The sequence below is a fragment of the Vigna unguiculata genome, chromosome 10 (assembly GCF_037176805.1).
Source record: "Vigna unguiculata cultivar grain cowpea cultivar isolate G323 ecotype 2 chromosome 10, ASM3717680v1, whole genome shotgun sequence".
Taxonomy (NCBI): Eukaryota; Viridiplantae; Streptophyta; class Magnoliopsida; order Fabales; family Fabaceae; genus Vigna; species Vigna unguiculata.
Window position 1 is genome coordinate 5,881,348 of NC_140801.1, and position 23,352 is coordinate 5,904,699.

At 36.4% G+C, this 23,352-nt stretch overlaps 1 protein-coding gene across 2 annotated transcripts; it reads right to left on the reverse strand.

Moving 5' to 3' along the window:
* Nucleotides 1-14,598: 14,598 nt before the first annotated feature.
* LOC146882046 (uncharacterized) lies at nt 14,599-16,129 on the reverse strand. Of its 2 annotated transcripts, none has more exons than XM_085667595.1 (4): nt 15,997-16,129; nt 15,514-15,588; nt 15,243-15,348; nt 14,599-15,155 (listed from the first exon to the last, which is right to left on the reverse strand). In XM_085667595.1, exons 1-4 carry the CDS (start codon nt 16,063-16,065, stop codon nt 14,809-14,811), a joined length of 597 nt encoding a protein of 198 aa, XP_085523721.1. In that variant the 5' UTR covers nt 16,066-16,129; the 3' UTR covers nt 14,599-14,808. The 2 variants fall into 2 exon arrangements, with proteins under 2 accessions (XP_085523721.1, XP_085523720.1); XM_085667594.1 differs by having other exon boundaries at nt 15,496-15,588.
* Between the last annotated feature and the right edge of the window lie 7,223 nt (nt 16,130-23,352).

Genomic DNA, 23,352 nt, shown 5'->3' on the forward strand with positions numbered 1-23,352 from the left:
TTTATCTCTTTTTGTGTGTTTATTGTCATGAATAAACCAACTATTTCCTAACTTTTATCTTGTTATATTCTCCAGTTTAGTGTGTTTTGTATTGTTTTGTATTTTTGTTATTTTATGCTTCTTTTACCTCTAATTTCTATTTTTGAGTGTGTTAAATAAGTCAATAAGAAGCATTTGTGGTTAAGGAAAACAAGCAAGAACTCAAGGGAGCATGATTAGACAAGAAAAGATTGATTTTGAGGCAAATACTCGTGTCGAGCCCCAATAGAATTGTGTACAATGCCACAAAGACAAAGCGTAACCAATGTTGTTGAAGAGTCTGGGGTCGGGCGCGCGCCGATAAACAAGGTCAGGCTCGAGAGAGTCTGGAAGGCTTAGGTCGGGCATTAGTACACAAGGTCGAACGCTAGAGAGTCCAAAAAGCCAGGGTCGAGCGCCATCTACAAAAGAAGCTGCAGTTTCACATTTTTACTAATAGCGTCGGGTGGTACCTAGGGTCGGGCGACAAGGATGCTAATGTGTCAAAAATGGGTATTTAAACATGTTTCTTGCAAGGGTAAAGGGAATTCCTCATTTTTCACGATATAGAAAAACTTTTGGGTGTTTGGAAGGCCTCTTGGAGATTGTTAGGGGTGTTGGGAAGCTCTACCACTCCTGCTTGGGTCTTCTCTTCCATCCATGGCAGTTTTCCCATTTTGGGATTCGAGAGGAAGATGGGTTGCGAGTTGGAGATGGAGACGTAAATAGGAGGCGCAATTGGAGCATGGAGTAGTTGTGAAGAACCTTGTGAAAGGGCTTGCATCTTCTCTTTGGTTTCAATCTTTTCCCTATATCTTCATTTTGTAAACCGTAGGTTCTCTACCATGGAGAGCTAAACCTTTTTGTTGAGATTAGATGTAATGAACTAAATTATTGTGCAATTTTTCTTATGAATATATATATATACACATATATATATATATATATATATATATATATATATATATATGTATATATATATACATATATATATATATATATGCTTATCCAATTCAAGTTTGTGTTTGATTTCTATGCTTAATGCTTGTTGTGGCTTGAGCATCCATGGCTTGTTTGTGATTCTTGAGGTGTTGGAAAATGTCTTTTGAACCTAGAATTGAAGTTGAATACCTAATGGAGCTTGTATCTAGGGATAAAACATTCATTAGTAATCTTAAGACTCTTGAACTTAGTGGATGATTGCTTGTGGATGATCCAAGGGATTGACTTTGATGAGTTATCGTAGGCTCAAAGTCAATAGGAATAGGATTTTAGTAAACTAATGACTGCATGAGAATGAAGTAAATGAAATCTACTATTGACAAATGTATACACTATATGTTAAATTTCGTGTTGCATACCAACTGTTTTACAAAATACCAAAAAGAGTTTTTTTTTTGTGTTTTGTGAACTTTGTTATCTATTTGAGTTGAGAATTGCGAGATTTCTCATGTGTTGCATAAGTCCTTGTGGAGAGAATGATATTTATTACTTGTTACGTATGACCGATGCACTTGTCGTGCTAGTTTTGCGACTAACAAGTTTTTTGCGCTGCTATCGAGTACTTGTGTTCCAACAAAAGGCAATTTGAGCATTTGTGACTCTTTTAGGCTTTGTTGTGTGTTTTGTTTTCTCTCTAGACTTGTTGTTGATAATCATGCCGTAATTGAGTTTAATGCTACTGAATGTTTTGTAAAGGACAAGATGACAGGGAAAATTATACTAGAAGGGAGAATTAAGGATGGACTGTACCAACACTCAAGAGGCGTCTCTTAGCAAAATTTGAATCCTAAAGTCTTCATTTCCATCAAAGAGAGCTGGCATAGAAAGCTTGGTCACCCTAATAGTAAGGTTCAAGATGAGATATCAAAAGTCTATAAAATAAAAATTCCATCAAATGATTAGTTTAGTATTTGTGAATCTTGTTAGTTTGGAAAGTCATATCTCTTACCTTTTAATACCTCTACATATCATGCAAAAGAAGTACTTGAACAAATTCATATAGATGTATGAATTAGTTATATTTCTAGTTTTAAATAGTATGTGCATTTTCTAGATGATTTTAGCATATATGTTTGGATTTTTCCTTTGAAGCAAAAGTCTGATGTGTTACAAGTTTTTATTCAATCCAAAAATTTAACTGAAAATCAATTTCATAAAAGTATTAAAACTATTCAATGTGATGGAGGAGGAGAGTACAAAGGTATTCAAAAATTTGCTCTAGACAGTGATATTCAAATAAAAATGGCATGTCCTTATACCTCACAACAAAACATCAAAGCGGAAAGGAAGTATAGGCACATAGTAGAACTTCGTTTAACTTTGCTAGCAGAAGCAAAAATGTCGTTATACTATTGGTGGGAAGCCTTTTCTACTGCAACATTCTTGATTAACTAGTTGCCAACACCTACCATAGGTAAACAAACACCCTATTCACTACAATAAAAATTGATTTTAGCGAGGGTTTTATTTTTCCCCCACTAAGTACGTTTCTCGCAGTTTGATTTTTCCTGAGTAAAACCAACGTCACTACCGGATTACCAGCAGTTTTGAATAACCCTACGGTTTGGAAACCTATGTAAATTACCAGGGGTTTCAAACCTCCGGTACTTCTCGGAGGTTAAAACCCTTGGTACTTCCCAGAGGTTATAACCCCGTTAATTTTTAGTGCTTTTTAGGTTTCAAATCCTCGTTAATTCATTCTCAAATATGCTTCCTCTGAAAATTCAATTAAAATTTAATGATGACGAGTTAGCCTCAAGGCTATATATAGTCTGGCTGTATATTAAGCTATATACAATTGTTTCATAGGAAAATGCCAAGAGAGAATATGCACCATAAGAAATATTGTAAATCATGATTGTATATATAAAACCATCTTTTTATAACATATTTAAGTAAGATTATAGGAATTTCCTTTAATAATATCATATTCCGTAACATTTCTGTGTTATTCAATCTATGATGTAGAGACAAGTAATGATAAAATTCTATAGGATGTATTATTCATTAGATATCACTGTAGCCTAAAGAAAGATATAAGAGGTTCATAGACATATCGATAAGAATTTTCATCCATAACATAATCTGCATGTGCATAATCATTTTTGTACTGCACTACAAGCTTATCTGGGTGATGATCTTTAAGAATTTCTAATAGACGTTGCACATCCTTATCATCAAAAAGAGCATCAGCACCTCCATAACTCAGGAAGAGAGGAAGCTCATTTGGAATTGTTGTCATGTATGCTGAAGGAGTTGGTTGTCCATAGTGTTTTATGTTCTCATCTTGATTTTGGTAATCAAACATTGATGTGGTTCCTTCTTTGATCACTAATATTCATATATGATTAATATTCATAACCCTCATATGAAAGAAAAAATTATTCTTATTAACAGTTAGTTGATTGCAGTCAAATTTTCAAAATCTCTGCTAAAACTAACGCTTTCTTTTTGTCATGAACTATATAACTTATATGTTCCTCAGGTTATGAACATCTAAGGAGATAATAATTACTTATGCCTCTAACTACATATGCAAAGGTTAACTTTATCATTCAGAATTAATCTTCAATGATATCCACTCATCTACAAACAATGTCAATGGATTTTCCCACATGCAGATTCCTACTTCGCGAATTTCAGTAATAGGTTTGTCGAGTACTAACTTATATGCTTGTGGAATCTATCAAGATTTAGTAAACATATATTATTCAATCAAACATGTTCAATGAAACAGCAATAACATTTTGGCAGTATTTCTTTAAATTCTCTTTCAGCCTTGATTGTAGCTCTAACTTGGGAAGGTCAAGAAAATATTATGCTGACCTCTTCTCATAATAGCGGGGTAAGGATTTGTTGTTCTCAAAATCATCAAAAAAACTCTTATTCAATTTGTGGCTTTAAAGCACAGTAGTCACCGAAGGATTTCAAATAAAAGTTACAGTCAATAGTTTATTAATTTTCCAAAAATGTCCTCAAAAGATCTGTAGAACAGGAAACATAAATGAAAAGAAAATTACACCTTTTTATTTGCCATGAATGTTTCTCCATGCCTCCTTAGCTCGTAGAATTTTACATCATATGCTTATCCACACAAAATGTTTGCCACTTTAACACTAACCTCTTTAGCATTTGGGTCAGGAATTTCTCTTGGGATTGACTCATATCCCTGCAATAGCGCTTTTGTATACCTCAGGTTTGAAATCATCAAAGTCTTCAATGTAATCTCTTTCTTCCCAGTCTGAAGGCTGTAATTTGGAAGATATTTTAATTTTAGAAACAAGAAAGATATTTCAATAATATCATCTGATTGGGATAAGTTGATTCTCTTTATCGAAAAATAGGAAATCTAAACTGAGTTATAATATTGCTATATGATATGTAGAAGACCAAAAACATCATAATATGCTAAAGGACAACATTTGAAGTTACAACTGAATATGCATACGGAAAATAACATGTATATGGGATAGAAGTGCCCCAACCATTAGCACTCAAACCAATTTTTCTAGAGGTAAGACCATGTATGCACCACTTTCCTATATATATTAAAGGGGATACAAGAATATGATTGTAACATCCTGATCGGATATTACTAATTTAAGTAATAAAATTAAGAAATATGATGAAAACCTCATTTATTATACTTCGCTTCCCAAAACCGCGGGAAATTTTAAAACATTTATTAATCGGAAGTTATCCAAAAATCCATAATTTATGAAACTCCAATATAGTATCCAAATTCACAAATCAGTAAAACATTGTTTACAAAGTTCATAAAAACAATAATGATAAAACTCCAATAAAAGTTTTTCCAGCTAACCCTCTCTCCGATGTTATGTCTCACCAGCACCACTTGTAACATCACCTGCTCCCGTGTAACGCATTACACGATCATCGCCAAACACAAGCAGAAAGGGTGAGCTCATAAACAGTTAACATAAAAGTTAATAAAAATCAAGATACACCCATCTAGTTTATTGTAGTTAATTCTTGGTCAAGACCTTAATCCCTAAGGCTTTTGAACCTTCACAACACATAAATAGTTAGCCTCAAATTCAGGGTTTATGATGCTCACACGAACATGCCCGCTCGTGGTCCTGCCTCTACGAACCTCCCTACTCATAGTCCTGCTCTACGAACCTCCCTGCTCGTAGTCCTGCTCTACGGACCTACCCGCCCGTAGTCCAACACACGTGATCCACCAGCTACGTACCTCCCCGCACATAGCATCTCTCAAGTGTGAGCACGGAACATACGAACCTACCTCGCTCGTATCCCCACTTGAGAGTAATAGGATATGAACCTCCCCGCTCATATCATCACATGTTCACCACCATCCATGAACCTACCCTATGGCATAACATCCCCTGATCCAAGTCTCACATCACAACATGATAACGAAAACAAGAAAAGCACACTACGCTACACAGGGTACATATTCAAGCTGGTCTTAGGGATTCCAATGCTTCCACGAACCTGCCCGCTCGTGGTCCAACTCTACGAACCTCCTCGCTTGTAGTCGAACTCTACAGACCTCCCCGCCTGTAGTCCAACACACGTGATCCACCAACTACGAACCTCCCTGCTCGTAGCATCTCTCAAGTGTGAGCATAGAACATATGAACCTACCTCACTCGTATCCTCACACGAGAGTAACAAGATATGAACCTCCCCGCTCATATCATCATGTGTTCATCACTAGTCATGAACCTACCTGCTCATAACATCATCAAGCATATCCTAAACCAGGACCAACTCAACAAGCCATGCAAAATATATCACAATGCACCCTACCACTACACCATCGCCTAGCGCAACCTAAGCGTCGCTAGGCGAAATGGCAGTACAGAACGCATGGCGGTTCCACATCATCGTCGGGTGCCACAACTCACAAGACATCCTTGTTTCCTACTATCGCCTGGCGGTCCACTCTACACCACCAGGCGCCACACCAGTAATGTGATACTACTGGTTTTAGGTACTCTAATTCATTCCCTAGCATTCACCAATTCAATTCTCAAACATCCAAAAATCAAAATACACATTCATATATTCCAAATTACAACATCACAACACAAATGCATCTTTCAAGTATAAGCACACATTATAATTCATATGTAGTTACCTCTTAAATCAATACCAACACACACTTTATTTTCAACTTCTCATTTTCCCAACCCTTTGCATGCTTACAATTCTCATACCCCTCATAAGACATAATCAAAGCTATATACATATTCTACATGCTCTCACAATTTCCATTACATTTAAGGTATGATTATCATGTTCCCATACTTCCCTAAAACCCTTCACGATCATGCAACACTCAGTCATAGTGATATCATCAATAGTGGCCTTTTTCACACACTTATAACATCATACATGCAAGCTATCATATATAAGTTAATATATTCAACATATCTTAGCAAGCACTATCAAAAACATACTCATCAATCACACACACACACACACACACACACACACACACACACACATATATATATATATATATATATATATATATGTTTATATATATATATATATGTTTATATATATATATATATATATATATATATATATATATAAACATATATATATATATATATATATATATATATATATATATATATCACCAGTGCAGGAAGGGCCTTTGGTAGCGGTTGTTTTTAATATTCTGCACCAGTTCGGGAACCGAAGCATATTGGGGCGAGGCCAAAAGAGCATAGCTTTTGGCCTCGGTTAAGAACCGAAGCCATAGAGTCCCCTTCTGCCTCGGTTCAGCGGAACCCGAGGCCATAGAGCCCGGCCTTTTGGCCTCGGTTTTCTGTGCCACCCGAGGCCATATGGGCTTTTTTTTTTTTATAAATTCGGTACCCTTTTGGCCTCGGTTTTGGTTGCACCCGAGGCCATATGGGCTTCTTTTTTTTTTTTTAAAAATTCGATACCCTTTTTGGCCTCGGTTTTGGTTGCACCCGAGGCCAAAAGTGTGCTTTTTGCTTCGGTTCTGGTATGAACTGAGGCCTAATATGCTGTTTTTTTTTTAATACAGTTTCTGATTTGGTGTAATTCCCACATTTAAACCTGCAAATTTTATTCAGCACCCAGCACAGACCAGAATAGACCAGAACATAATATTTTAAAACACATCTACAATTCAAATTCATTTAAAAGACAATTACAAATATTTTATAATCAACATACATGTTCTAATCAATACTATTGTACATTTCAATTATATATTTGGCACATGCTATCCTACCAAACTTGATGGACTTTGCGGGAATTGCTGCAGGACTCTTGAATGTCTACAAAATAATAGATTAAGTTAAGTTAGTATATAAAAAGGAAATATCGCAAAGTATTCATTTTAATTCAAATATATATTACCGTTTCCCAATTTGTTGTAATACGAGCACGCACAGTGGTTGTCATCCATTGCATTATATAGTAACCGCACTCATATGAGCCGGTTTGTCTATTACACTACATTATATTAACAACGTTACAATTAATTAAGGAAGAAAATCAAGCAAACAATCATGAAGATATGGATAGAAATATCAAACCTGGAGAGAACACCATACAAGACCTTTTGCCTTAGCCGTTGATCTCCCTAACAACATGTTATGTGCAGCAATTGAACTATGATATAGGGAATAAGTTAGGATATTTTTATATAACATGTCATATTCATAAGATTGATATTGAGGTTCTTACCAATCTATCACTTGTCTAAGATGGTTGGGGGGAGGGCGATGCAAAGAGCAAAACCACACAGCAAGGTTCTCCCTTAGGGAAACCACAAGTAATTGCCAATGACGCCTGATAAGAAAATAAATTCATTGTTATGCATTAAAATGACTTATTATATTCATAAGTTAACAAAAATGACTTACCCAGCAAGATAAGGGACAAAATAAATTTCTTTTCCACGTTGAATGCTTAGCTTTGGACCATTGAATGCTTTCTTTAACCTTCGATAAGGATGATTAGCTTGTAAAAACCTTCGATGGCGCAGATACACGGTCTTCCTTCCATTTTTCAATTGATGAGATGTAGTGTTTTCTTCACATATAGGACATGCTTTATGACCCTTGACACTGTACCCTGACAAATTACCATAAGCTGGAAAGTCATTAATGGTGCAAAATAACATTGCATGCATCATGAAAGTTTCAGAAGCAACAGCATCAAATACTTCAACACCATCAACCCACAACACCTTCAAGTCTTCAACTAGAGGATTGAGATATACATCTATGTCATTTCCAGGCTGCTTTGGACCAGATATCATCATAGACAACATCATGTATTTTCTCTTCATGCAGAGTCCAGGAGATAAGTTGTAAATGAATGATATAACAGGCCAACAACTGTGATTTGTACTTAAATTACCAAATGGATTCATTCCATCGGTAGCTAAGCCAAAACGAATATTTCTACATTCTTCACCGAACTTGGGAAATTCCTGATCAATATTTTTCCATTGCATTGAATCAGCTGGATGATGAAGGAGTCCGTCACATCTTCTCCCAGTTGCATGCCATCTAAGGTTTTTAGCGTCTTTAGGATTTGCAAACAAACGCTTAAGTCTAGGCACGATTGGAAGGTACCAGACTACTTTCAAAGCAGATCCTTCCTTCTCTATTTGACCATTATCTTCACTGTTTCTTTTCTGCTTGTACCGTGATGACCCACACTTTGGACATTTTTTCAAATCTTCAAATTCTTTTCTGTATAATATGCAATCATTAGGACATGCGTGTATCCTTTTATACTCCATACCCATCGGACAAAGAATTTTCTTGGCATCATAGTTTCGAGTGGGTAGAGTATTTCCTTCGGGAAGAATTTCATTCAAGAGCACGAGCAATTCTGTGAAGCTTTTATCTGTCCAACCATTGGTCACTTTCAAATTCATAAGTCTTAAAACCGCTGATAATCGCGTGAACTTAGTTGAACCAACATACAACGGAGTTTCCACATCAGCAGACATCGTCTCATACACATGCGCTTGTGCAAAAGCTTCTGCGCCAACATCCCGTATCATGTCCTCTATATTGTCTTCTTCTACTCGCTCTTCACATCGCTCTTCCTGTCGCTCTTCTCGTCGCTCTTTCATGGAGGAATTGGAATGTGTATTAATTCGCCGTGCCATGTCCATATTGTATAACTTTTAAGGAAACCATCACAAATAAGATGTTCCCTAACTTGAGTTGCATTCAATTTTCTTCCATTCAAACAGTTGACACACGGACATCTGAACTTCACCTCATCATCACTTCTCCCCTCATAACGTTGCGCAAATTTTATAAATTCTTCTACTCCATTCTCATACTCAACGCTAATACGTGGTAAATTAATCCAATCTTGATCCATACTGAAATTGCGTGAACAATTTCAGTAATCTTTGAATCAATACTCACGTCGTAATCAAGGTGTGACCCTATCCCATTTAAGAAGATTCACTTTCTTTATTTTATTGGTACATATTACTTTTAAAATACATATCTTAAATTTCACGAAATTTTGCCAACATTTCGCATTGGCCTTCAGGATACACGAAATGAAAGTGATTATAAACCACAATCAAATATGCACCGGAAGATCAATACAAAACACAATTGACAAATATTCATGAATTTTAAGATATGTATTTTAAAATATATATATATATATATATATATATATATATATATATATATATATATATATATATGCACTAATAAATTACTAGAAAGTGATTAATCTTCTTAAACTGTCCAATCGGACAATTCAAGATTCAATACATTTAAATTATTAGTATTGTATCCCTTTATATCTAATTTTAAAAAAATGTAATTTTTTCAAAATGAAAACTCGGGGACAATACATAATTTACGTATTGAATCTCAAACGGAAAACTAAGGCTAACTCACATATAAGAAAAACAAACAACATGTTTTAACAAATAATTAATAAAATATATAAAGCAAACAACATATTGGCATCATAGGAAAATATTAGAATTAGGAACCTGGGAGCGCGTAAAAAGAGTAGATGACACTGGAAGATGATGCAATTCAACGCATTCGAAAGCTACAAGAGATAACAAAAAACACAAGAGAAAGTCATAAGTAACAAATAAAAGCAAAAATAACAATTTCCTTAACATCATATATTACCTATTTAATTATAGTGTTTTTACAATTCTCTTAAATTAAATTCAGACTTAATGCTCTACATCTGAAGACACAATGCTCTTAAATTGAGACTCAATCCTCTCACAAAATTAATCAAAACACTCCAAACAATTTCTATCTCAATCCAAATTAACACTCACAATAACTAAAATTTAAAATTAACATACACAAAAACAGAAAATCAAACATACACAAAAACAGAAAATCAAACATACACAAAAACAGAAAATCAAACAAAAACGCGTTGAAAATTTACCTTAAAGAAAACCGCGGCGCGACAATTGCGGCAAAAGAACCAAAATGTTCGCGTGGTGGTGGAGGGACGCCGGAACACTTGCAGAGAGACAGAGAGAGGGACCACTGCCGGAGCAGCGTGGCCGGAGGCGAGACGACACTACGACAAGGGGCTCGCGTGGTTTTCTCGTCGGAAGTCGCGGAGAGAGAAGGAGAGACAGCAACGGCAGGGGGCTCGCGTGCTCGCGTGGTTTTCTCGCCGGAAGTCGCGGAGAGAGAAGGAGGAGACAACGACGGGGTGGCAGTGCCAGTGGCAGCACAGGAGCAACGCGCGATGGTGGCCGGAATTGCAGAGAGAAATGGAGGAGAGAAATGGAGGAGGAGCGCGCGCGAGGAAGAAAGGGGGCGCAGTTTTGAGCCCTAATTAAACAATATGGCCTCGGTTCAATTTAGAACCGAGGCATATAACCCCTTTTGGCCCCGGGTCCCTAACAACCGAGGCCTAACACCACTTTTGGCACCGGCTTTTGTCCCAACCGAGGCCTATAAGTCAAAACGAGAATGGCATTTTTGAAATTTTGGGCATCCTTTTTGGCTTTGGGCCTTCTTAACCGAGGCCTAACAGCGTTTTTGGCTTCGGTTTCTTTATAACCGAGGCCTATAACTGCTTTTGGCTTCGGGTTGTAGGTGAACCGAGGCATAAAAGTTGCCTATAATTGCAAAATTGCCACCGCGCCATTATAGGCTTCGGTTTCTGGCCAACCGAGGCCTATAAGGCGAGGTAGAAATCCAATTCTGCACTAGTGTATATATATTTACATATATATATATATATATATATATAATATATATATATATATATATATACATTCACCAATCAAGGTCGTACCAGCATTTGAGAACACTTAATCATCCTTTAGTAATCATACTATTAGAGAATTCAAACAATCAATCATGTGTGACGTATATCTCTAGCTACCATTCATAGTGAAGAACTACATGTTATGGATCACTTGTCAAACTTTTACCTAAACCGGACGATTAACGAACTGGAAAATGCAGTTTTACAAAAACTGCGCGAACTAGAAAAATTGGTGGTGCCTGGCAGTACAAACCCAGTGTCGGACGGTTCCTGTTCTGCGAATATACGAAAAATAGCGTTTTTCGTAAATCAGAACACCATGCCTCCCTGGTATAGCGCCTAATAGCCAAATGGGTGTCGCTAGGCGATTCCTGCACATGCAAACCTTACCCGCTTCACTACAACTCTGATTTCCATCAATTTCTGACTCCATAGAATACGATCCCAGTTATTGGGATTACGGTTCATCCCTAACACTTCTCATTCATGAATTCATTCACATTTTCCCCTTAGATTGATGCCACTTTAGAAATTCCCAATTCATCAACCCTAAGATAATATTCCTAGTGTTTCATCCAATTTAGCCATCAATTAAATGAAATTCAATGATGTTTGACATCCAATCACCCTTTAACCATTAAAATTTGCTTTCCCTCCGATTAGAGTCATCCCAAAACTTCCAGAGCATCAAAATTGAACCAAAATTGGTTAGCGTCACCTGGCGGGTGTTCATCACCGCTAAGCAGTTCATTAGAAACCCAGAAAAATGGGTTGCTCTGCTTGTGTCGCTTAGCGGCACGATGCTCACCGTCAAGCGGTTCCTTAAAGGAACCCAGAAATAGGAAGAACAACATGTGTCGCCTGGCGGCAGTTCATCACCTGCCATCCAGTTTCTGGATAATTCTAAAAAACGCGAAATTCAACAAGGACACATATTGATCATGCAATAACACACTAAACAACATACATTTAATCAATAGGCAATTAAAACGGTGTTAATCAGCTGCCCTAACCTGTTAATCCTTGCTCAATTTGAAGAATCAAGGCTTCTCTTGTGTCACCAATAGTCCCACCTTAGCCTTCTCCTAATGCACTTGATGCTCTTATCAATTCCACGCGAAAACTCACCTTCAGACTCTCTTTTCCACTGTCAAAATTCGTTTGTCCACTACTCTTTCACGTTTTTCTCTCTTTCTTCTCCAAAACTACACTAATTAGATCATTAACTAAGCCTTAATGTTTGTTAATGTTAGGGAAAACGAAAATGCTTTCAATTAGGTGTTAATGTTCATTGAAAGACTATTATTGGTTGCCTTCCCAACCCACTAGGTTATCCTTCTTGCAACTAGGGTTTTCTCTGCCCTTTCATATTCAAGCCAAAAGAAAATTTGGCAAAAAGAAAGTTAAATTCGTTCTTAGCAAGGTTTAAGCCCACAACCCCTCAATTACCAAGTTAGTGCATAACCAATTCAACCAATTCATGTTTCGTGATAATTCCTATAATTTTAGGATTACATTATCACTAAGCACATTCAAACATAACGTTAAAATAATACACTTATTAAAATAGCATACAATTAGCATACATAGGAGTCAAACCCAAGTCCTTTCAACATAACTAAGTACTCTCAACCACTTGAGCTAGTATTGTTCCAGGTCATAACGAACCACATTAAATGCCATAAAGGCTCTCATGACCCGCATTTATTAAACAAGGATTTATTTAATTATTTAAATTTCTTGGGTCTTACAATGATGGCATTGAAACAAATAAGTGGTGAACTTAATAGGGGAAAAGAAAACAAGTTTTGTGGAATTCAAAACCTTTCTCTTCATGCATACCATGATTTGTTCCTTAAAACCATCAAGAGAATTAATTAGCAAAATATCCACGCCCCTCATGAGTTTGTCTTAGAGCACTTTGCAAGGCATGAATAAATTCAAATACATTGGAATCGATTAACTTCCTCTTATATGGAAAATTATCATTAGTCAAAATATGAAGAACGGTGGATATGTCATTCTTCTTTGGCAAGTCTTCCTGACCTAATTCCACGTTGCATTAAATATATAAAAGGGTAAAATCTTATGCATGGGATAATAAATAAAGGAATTTTTTTAAAGAACCATGTCCTCAGTTGTTGGCATACCTCCTTTTCTTTGTCCTTTTCTATCACATTGCTTTTTGCTCTCTTTCATTTTCTAGAACTCTGGAATTATTCACAAAATAAAAAAAACACAAACAGCATACATAGGACTTGAACCCAAGTCCTCTCACATATTTAAATACTCTCAACCACTTAAGCTAGTATTTTTCCACGTCATAGTAATCTGCATTAAATGCCTTATAGGCTCCTACTACCCGATTTATTAAATAATTATTTAAATTTCTCGGGTCTTACAATACTCATTAACACTTGTAAATGTTGTGACCGAGCTTGCCACAATGTTCACACTTAAGACGCCCTTTTCCCTATTTACGAGGGTGAGTTCGATCATCACGGTGAGATGCCAACGCAGAAGAATCATCAATAGAAGCAGGTGTATCAGTGTTGGGTTGTTCTGGTACACGCAAAAGAGTATAGCAGGTTAAAGTCAAGGTGGGGACAACCGGGGAACCCAAAATTTGATCACAAATATGTGAATATTTATCAGCAAGCCTGTGTAATGCTCCGAGCATGAAGAACTTTGAGCGTTGCTCGATCTCCATGGCAAGGTCGGGGGAAGGAGGCAATAACTCATTGAACTCATGAAAAAGAGCATGAATTTTGTCCATATAATCAGTCATAGAGTTTAGATGTTTAGAGGAAATAAGTTCTGCAAATTTAGAACAGACATCATCGAGACGTTGAGTATCGTTGGTGTATAATAACTTGGCATGCTTCTAGATTTGAGCACATATTTCGTAGGAACAAAAAAGTTGTTTTAACGAAGGATCAAGAGTACCTTTGAAAAAGTTGCTTTAGGTTACCTTTTGATTTTGATTATTGAATTTTTTTTTTCTCAATGCAAAATCCTCATGCCACATTAGTGTTAATGGTGTTTGTGATAAATTAAATTTGAATGGTTTTGTGGCGGATATAATATTTATTCAAAACTTTTCGATTATTATTTCTCCATTTGTATATAGTATTATATTTTGTTTAAAGACGAAGAAAGTAAATTATCTTGAATTTTATCAACGGTAATGATATGCATTTTCCTTGTCCTAAAGGTTAAAATAAATCATAATAAAAAATAGAAGAAATTTATACTGTATGGACATGTATCCGAAGACACAAATGTATTAAAAAAATAAAACAAACAAATGATGATGGTTTTATTTGAGAACATATGATACGTTGTGGAAAGTATATATGCCAATACCAAAGTTTAAACGCAATAAATAGATAAAGAAAAGGAAGAATAATATATGATAGCCAAGTGGTGCTGAAAGTAGTCCTAACTTGGAAACCTTGAGCCTCGTGTTCCTGAAGTTGATACTTAATATCCTCCAAAAACGATGAATCAAAGCACTTTGAGTTTTTCAACATCATCCAACCAATCCTTATTGAAACCACAATTACGCACATCTTTCAATAACTCAACAAATTCAGAGTGGCTTGACCCCAACACATCAAACACACTATGGCTTTGGAGAAACTTCAAAAGCTGAGCCAGACAAGTGTAGGCAAAACCCTTGTATCTCTCACTCAATGCACTGTCTGCTAAACGAAGAGAAGGATGCTTCACAAGGAAATTGGTTAACAGAGCCAAGTTCTCTGAACCCAAATGCTTGTTAGAGACAAGTTGCTCAAGCTCCCTTCTTACACTCCAACCATAACTTGACTCTTCAGTCATCTCACAAACTTTCTCTGAAAAACGAAGGGAAATGTAACCACCATGCATGTCATCTGTTAGAACAATATGTAAGATAAAAAAAATATGAATCTTCTTGTAACCTGGAGAAGCTTCTTCAATGTCTCCAACACCAACATCTTCAGTGGCTTCAAGTTCTATATTCACAATTGAAAAAGGTACAGATATTTGAGCTTCATCACCATGTTCCTACATAGATTCATTCAATTCATACAATAACATCAGATTCAAGGCCTATGCTATCTATTTATATTGTATGAATACAAAACATGCAACCTAGTTTTTAGCACGGAAGTTATGTATCTATATTTTACTACATTCAGAATTAACTCATACGTTAAGTAACGAACTAACTGATTCTGAATCACTTAACAACGGTATTGTCTCCGCATATGGTGATGTAGTTCCTTCTTCACTACTCTTTATTTCCTGTATAAAATAAATAATATATTAAAGTGTGGACTATACTTAGTGTTAAATAGTATAAGGAAAAATAACTTGGAGACGACTTTTCTTTGCGTAGTGGAGTAATTAAGTGCAAATTTAGAAAACCAAGTTCAGATTTTCTGTTCGACTTTTGGTGTTATTTCTCAGATCTGTTCTCGAAATACATTAGTTTTAATATATTTTAAAATATCAAAATTAATGTAAAATAATATATTTCAAAGACTTAAAAGAGAAACAATATAAAAAACATATCAGAAATTTCAAATTCAAGAAAATCTTATACTAACATAATGATTATTTGACCTATATTTCTCTAATTTAATAAATTGAGTATTTGATTAAATATCATTTGCATTTGAATATGTTAACGGCAGATTGATTTGAGTTGACCTGGGATGAAGTCAACTCTCTCCCTGATGCTATTCCAGCTTTACAGTCTTCATCAAGATCATCCGGCATCTCCTGTGATATCTTCTTTATACGCTGATCATTTTTCAGGTCTGATACTATAATATTCCCAAAACAAAATATTAGAAATACTTAGTTTTTTCAGGTCTGATACTATAATATGCTTGTGGAATCTATCAAGATTTAGTAAACATATATTATTCAATCAAACATGTTCAATGAAACAGCAATAACATTTTGGCAGTATTTCTTTAAATTCTCTTTCAGCCTTGATTGTAGCTCTAACTTGGGAAGGTCAAGAAAATATTATGCTGACCTCTTCTCATAATAGCGGGGTAAGGATTTGTTGTTCTCAAAATCATCAAAAAAACTCTTATTCAATTTGTGGCTTTAAAGCACAGTAGTCACCGAAGGATTTCAAATAAAAGTTACAGTCAATAGTTTATTAATTTTCCAAAAATGTCCTCAAAAGATCTGTAGAACAGGAAACATAAATGAAAAGAAAATTACACCTTTTTATTTGCCATGAATGTTTCTCCATGCCTCCTTAGCTCGTAGCATTTTACATCATATGCTTATCCACACAAAATGTTTGCCACTTTAACACTAACCTCTTTAGCATTTGGGTCAGGAATTTCTCTTGGGATTGACTCATATCCCTGCAATAGCGCTTTTGTATACCTCAGGTTTGAAATCATCAAAGTCTTCAATGTAATCTCTTTCTTCCCAGTCTGAAGGCTGTAATTTGGAAGATATTTTAATTTTAGAAACAAGAAAGATATTTCAATAATATCATCTGATTGGGATAAGTTGATTCTCTTTATCGAAAAATAGGAAATCTAAACTGAGTTATAATATTGCTATATGATATGTAGAAGACCAAAAACATCATAATATGCTAAAGGACAACATTTGAAGTTACAACTGAATATGCATACGGAAAATAACATGTATATGGGATAGAAGTGCCCCAACCATTAGCACTCAAACCAATTTTTCTAGAGGTAAGACCATGTATGCACCACTTTCCTATATATATTAAAGGGGATACAAGAATATGATTGTAACATCCTGATCGGATATTACTAATTTAAGTAATAAAATTAAGAAATATGATGAAAACCTCATTTATTATACTTCGCTTCCCAAAACCGCGGGAAATTTTAAAACATTTATTAATCGGAAGTTATCCAAAAATCCATAATTTATGAAACTCCAATATAGTATCCAAATTCACAAATCAGTAAAACATTGTTTACAAAGTTCATAAAAACAATAATGATAAAACTCCAATAAAAGTTTTTCCAGCTAACCCTCTCTCCGATGTTATGTCTCACCAGCACCACTTGTAACATCACCTGCTCCCGTGTAACGCATTACACGATCATCGCCAAACACAAGCAGAAAGGGTGAGCTCATAAACAGTTAACATAAAAGTTAATAAAAATCAAGATACACCCATCTAGTTTATTGTAGTTAATTCTTGGTCAAGACCTTAATCCCTAAGGCTTTTGAACCTTCACAACACATAAATAGTTAGCCTCAAATTCAGGGTTTATGATGCTCACACGAACATGCCCGCTCGTGGTCCTGCCTCTACGAACCTCCCTACTCATAGTCCTGCTCTACGAACCTCCCTGCTCGTAGTCCTGCTCTACGGACCTACCCGCCCGTAGTCCAACACACGTGATCCACCAGCTACGTACCTCCCCGCACATAGCATCTCTCAAGTGTGAGCACGGAACATACGAACCTACCTCGCTCGTATCCCCACTTGAGAGTAATAGGATATGAACCTCCCCGCTCATATCATCACATGTTCACCACCATCCATGAACCTACCCTATGGCATAACATCCCCTGATCCAAGTCTCACATCACAACATGATAACGAAAACAAGAAAAGCACACTACGCTACACAGGGTACATATTCAAGCTGGTCTTAGGGATTCCAATGCTTCCACGAACCTGCCCGCTCGTGGTCCAACTCTACGAACCTCCTCGCTTGTAGTCGAACTCTACAGACCTCCCCGCCTGTAGTCCAACACACGTGATCCACCAACTACGAACCTCCCTGCTCGTAGCATCTCTCAAGTGTGAGCATAGAACATATGAACCTACCTCACTCGTATCCTCACACGAGAGTAACAAGATATGAACCTCCCCGCTCATATCATCATGTGTTCATCACTAGTCATGAACCTACCTGCTCATAACATCATCAAGCATATCCTAAACCAGGACCAACTCAACAAGCCATGCAAAATATATCACAATGCACCCTACCACTACACCATCGCCTAGCGCAACCTAAGCGTCGCTAGGCGAAATGGCAGTACAGAACGCATGGCGGTTCCACATCATCGTCGGGTGCCACAACTCACAAGACATCCTTGTTTCCTACTATCGCCTGGCGGTCCACTCTACACCACCAGGCGCCACACCAGTAATGTGATACTACTGGTTTTAGGTACTCTAATTCATTCCCTAGCATTCACCAATTCAATTCTCAAACATCCAAAAATCAAAATACACATTCATATATTCCAAATTACAACATCACAACACAAATGCATCTTTCAAGTATAAGCACACATTATAATTCATATGTAGTTACCTCTTAAATCAATACCAACACACACTTTATTTTCAACTTCTCATTTTCCCAACCCTTTGCATGCTTACAATTCTCATACCCCTCATAAGACATAATCAAAGCTATATACATATTCTACATGCTCTCACAATTTCCATTACATTTAAGGTATGATTATCATGTTCCCATACTTCCCTAAAACCCTTCACGATCATGCAACACTCAGTCATAGTGATATCATCAATAGTGGCCTTTTTCACACACTTATAACATCATACATGCAAGCTATCATATATAAGTTAATATATTCAACATATCTTAGCAAGCACTATCAAAAACATACTCATCAATCACACACACACACACACACACACACACACACACACACACATATATATATATATATATATATATATATATATATATATATATATATATATATATATATATCACCAGTGCAGGAAGGGCCTTTGGTAGCGGTTGTTTTTAATATTCTGCACCAGTTCGGGAACCGAAGCATATTGGGGCGAGGCCAAAAGAGCATAGCTTTTGGCCTCGGTTAAGAACCGAAGCCATAGAGTCCCCTTCTGCCTCGGTTCAGCGGAACCCGAGGCCATAGAGCCCGGCCTTTTGGCCTCGGTTTTCTGTGCCACCCGAGGCCATATGGGCTTTTTTTTTTTTATAAATTCGGTACCCTTTTGGCCTCGGTTTTGGTTGCACCCGAGGCCATATGGGCTTCTTTTTTTTTTTTAAAAAATTCGATACCCTTTTTGGCCTCGGTTTCGGTTGCACCCGAGGCCAAAAGTGTGCTTTTTGCTTCGGTTCTGGTATGAACTGAGGCCTAATATGCTGTTTTTTTTTTAATACAGTTTCTGATTTGGTGTAATTCCCACATTTAAACCTGCAAATTTTATTCAGCACCCAGCACAGACCAGAATAGACCAGAACATAATATTTTAAAACACATCTACAATTCAAATTCATTTAAAAGACAATTACAAATATTTTATAATCAACATACATGTTCTAATCAATACTATTGTACATTTCAATTATATATTTGGCACATGCTATCCTACCAAACTTGATGGACTTTGCGGGAATTGCTGCAGGACTCTTGAATGTCTACAAAATAATAGATTAAGTTAAGTTAGTATATAAAAAGGAAATATCGCAAAGTATTCATTTTAATTCAAATATATATTACCGTTTCCCAATTTGTTGTAATACGAGCACGCACAGTGGTTGTCATCCATTGCATTATATAGTAACCGCACTCATATGAGCCGGTTTGTCTATTACACTACATTATATTAACAACGTTACAATTAATTAAGGAAGAAAATCAAGCAAACAATCATGAAGATATGGATAGAAATATCAAACCTGGAGAGAACACCATACAAGACCTTTTGCCTTAGCCGTTGATCTCCCTAACAACATGTTATGTGCAGCAATTGAACTATGATATAGGGAATAAGTTAGGATATTTTTATATAACATGTCATATTCATAAGATTGATATTGAGGTTCTTACCAATCTATCACTTGTCTAAGATGGTTGGGGGGAGGGCGATGCAAAGAGCAAAACCACACAGCAAGGTTCTCCCTTAGGGAAACCACAAGTAATTGCCAATGACGCCTGATAAGAAAATAAATTCATTGTTATGCATTAAAATGACTTATTATATTCATAAGTTAACAAAAATGACTTACCCAGCAAGATAAGGGACAAAATAAATTTCTTTTCCACGTTGAATGCTTAGCTTTGGACCATTGAATGCTTTCTTTAACCTTCGATAAGGATGATTAGCTTGTAAAAACCTTCGATGGCGCAGATACACGGTCTTCCTTCCATTTTTCAATTGATGAGATGTAGTGTTTTCTTCACATATAGGACATGCTTTATGACCCTTGACACTGTACCTTGACAAATTACCATAAGCTGGAAAGTCATTAATGGTGCAAAATAACATTGCATGCATCATGAAAGTTTCAGAAGCAACAGCATCAAATACTTCAACACCATCAACCCACAACACCTTCAAGTCTTCAACTAGAGGATTGAGATATACATCTATGTCATTTCCAGGCTGCTTTGGACCAGATATCATCATAGACAACATCATGTATTTTCTCTTCATGCAGAGTCCAGGAGATAAGTTGTAAATGAATGATATAACAGGCCAACAACTGTGATTTGTACTTAAATTACCAAATGGATTCATTCCATCGGTAGCTAAGCCAAAACGAATATTTCTACATTCTTCACCGAACTTGGGAAATTCCTGATCAATATTTTTCCATTGCATTGAATCAGCTGGATGATGAAGGAGTCCGTCACATCTTCTCCCAGTTGCATGCCATCTAAGGTTTTTAGCGTCTTTAGGATTTGCAAACAAACGCTTAAGTCTAGGCACGATTGGAAGGTACCAGACTACTTTCAAAGCAGATCCTTCCTTCTCTATTTGACCATTATCTTCACTGTTTCTTTTCTGCTTGTACCGTGATGACCCACACTTTGGACATTTTTTCAAATCTTCAAATTCTTTTCTGTATAATATGCAATCATTAGGACATGCGTGTATCCTTTTATACTCCATACCCATCGGACAAAGAATTTTCTTGGCATCATAGTTTCGAGTGGGTAGAGTATTTCCTTCGGGAAGAATTTCATTCAAGAGCACGAGCAATTCTGTGAAGCTTTTATCTGTCCAACCATTGGTCACTTTCAAATTCATAAGTCTTAAAACCGCTGATAATCGCGTGAACTTAGTTGAACCAACATACAACGGAGTTTCCACATCAGCAGACATCGTCTCATACACATGCGCTTGTGCAAAAGCTTCTGCGCCAACATCCCGTATCATGTCCTCTATATTGTCTTCTTCTACTCGCTCTTCACATCGCTCTTCCCGTCGCTCTTCTCGTCGCTCTTTCATGGAGGAATTGGAATGTGTATTAATTCGCCGTGCCATGTCCATATTGTATAACTTTTAAGGAAACCATCACAAATAAGATGTTCCCTAACTTGAGTTGCATTCAATTTTCTTCCATTCAAACAGTTGACACACGGACATCTGAACTTCACCTCATCATCACTTCTCCCCTCATAACGTTGCGCAAATTTTATAAATTCTTCTACTCCATTCTCATACTCAACGCTAATACGTGGTAAATTAATCCAATCTTGATCCATACTGAAATTGCGTGAACAATTTCAGTAATCTTTGAATCAATACTCACGTCGTAATCAAGGTGTGACCCTATCCCATTTAAGAAGATTCACTTTCTTTATTTTATTGGTACATATTACTTTTAAAATACATATCTTAAATTTCACGAAATTTTGCCAACATTTCGCATTGGCCTTCAGGATACACGAAATGAAAGTGATTATAAACCACAATCAAATATGCACCGGAAGATCAATACAAAACACAATTGACAAATATTCATGAATTTTAAGATATGTATTTTAAAATATATATATATATATATATATATATATATATATATATATATATATATATATATATATATATGCACTAATAAATTACTAGAAAGTGATTAATCTTCTTAAACTGTCCAATCGGACAATTCAAGATTCAATACATTTAAATTATTAGTATTGTATCCCTTTATATCTAATTTTAAAAAAATGTAATTTTTTCAAAATGAAAACTCGGGGACAATACATAATTTACGTATTGAATCTCAAACGGAAAACTAAGGCTAACTCACATATAAGAAAAACAAACAACATGTTTTAACAAATAATTAATAAAATATATAAAGCAAACAACATATTGGCATCATAGGAAAATATTAGAATTAGGAACCTGGGAGCGCGTAAAAAGAGTAGATGACACTGGAAGATGATGCAATTCAACGCATTCGAAAGCTACAAGAGATAACAAAAAACACAAGAGAAAGTCATAAGTAACAAATAAAAGCAAAAATAACAATTTCCTTAACATCATATATTACCTATTTAATTATAGTGTTTTTACAATTCTCTTAAATTAAATTCAGACTTAATGCTCTACATCTGAAGACACAATGCTCTTAAATTGAGACTCAATCCTCTCACAAAATTAATCAAAACACTCCAAACAATTTCTATCTCAATCCAAATTAACACTCACAATAACTAAAATTTAAAATTAACATACACAAAAACAGAAAATCAAACATACACAAAAACAGAAAATCAAACATACACAAAAACAGAAAATCAAACAAAAACGCGTTGAAAATTTACCTTAAAGAAAACCGCGGCGCGACAATTGCGGCAAAAGAACCAAAATGTTCGCGTGGTGGTGGAGGGACGCCGGAACACTTGCAGAGAGACAGAGAGAGGGACCACTGCCGGAGCAGCGTGGCCGGAGGCGAGACGACACTACGACAAGGGGCTCGCGTGGTTTTCTCGTCGGAAGTCGCGGAGAGAGAAGGAGAGACAGCAACGGCAGGGGGCTCGCGTGCTCGCGTGGTTTTCTCGCCGGAAGTCGCGGAGAGAGAAGGAGGAGACAACGACGGGGTGGCAGTGCCAGTGGCAGCACAGGAGCAACGCGCGATGGTGGCCGGAATTGCAGAGAGAAATGGAGGAGAGAAATGGAGGAGGAGCGCGCGCGAGGAAGAAAGGGGGCGCAGTTTTGAGCCCTAATTAAACAATATGGCCTCGGTTCAATTTAGAACCGAGGCATATAACCCCTTTTGGCCCCGGGTCCCTAACAACCGA

Excerpts from the sequence above, each read along its gene's own strand:
- LOC146882046 (XM_085667594.1), bottom strand. The coding sequence starts at position 16,065 with ATGCCGGATGATCTTGATGAAGACTGTAAAGCTGGAATAGCATCAGGG. Across the intron at positions 15,589-15,996 it reads GAGAGTTGACTTCATCCCAG|GAAATAAAGAGTAGTGAAGA; the intron begins GTCAACTCAAAT and ends TATTTTATACAG. Across the intron at positions 15,156-15,242 it reads CATTGAAGAAGCTTCTCCAG|AGAAAGTTTGTGAGATGACT; the intron begins GTTACAAGAAGA and ends TTCGTTTTTCAG.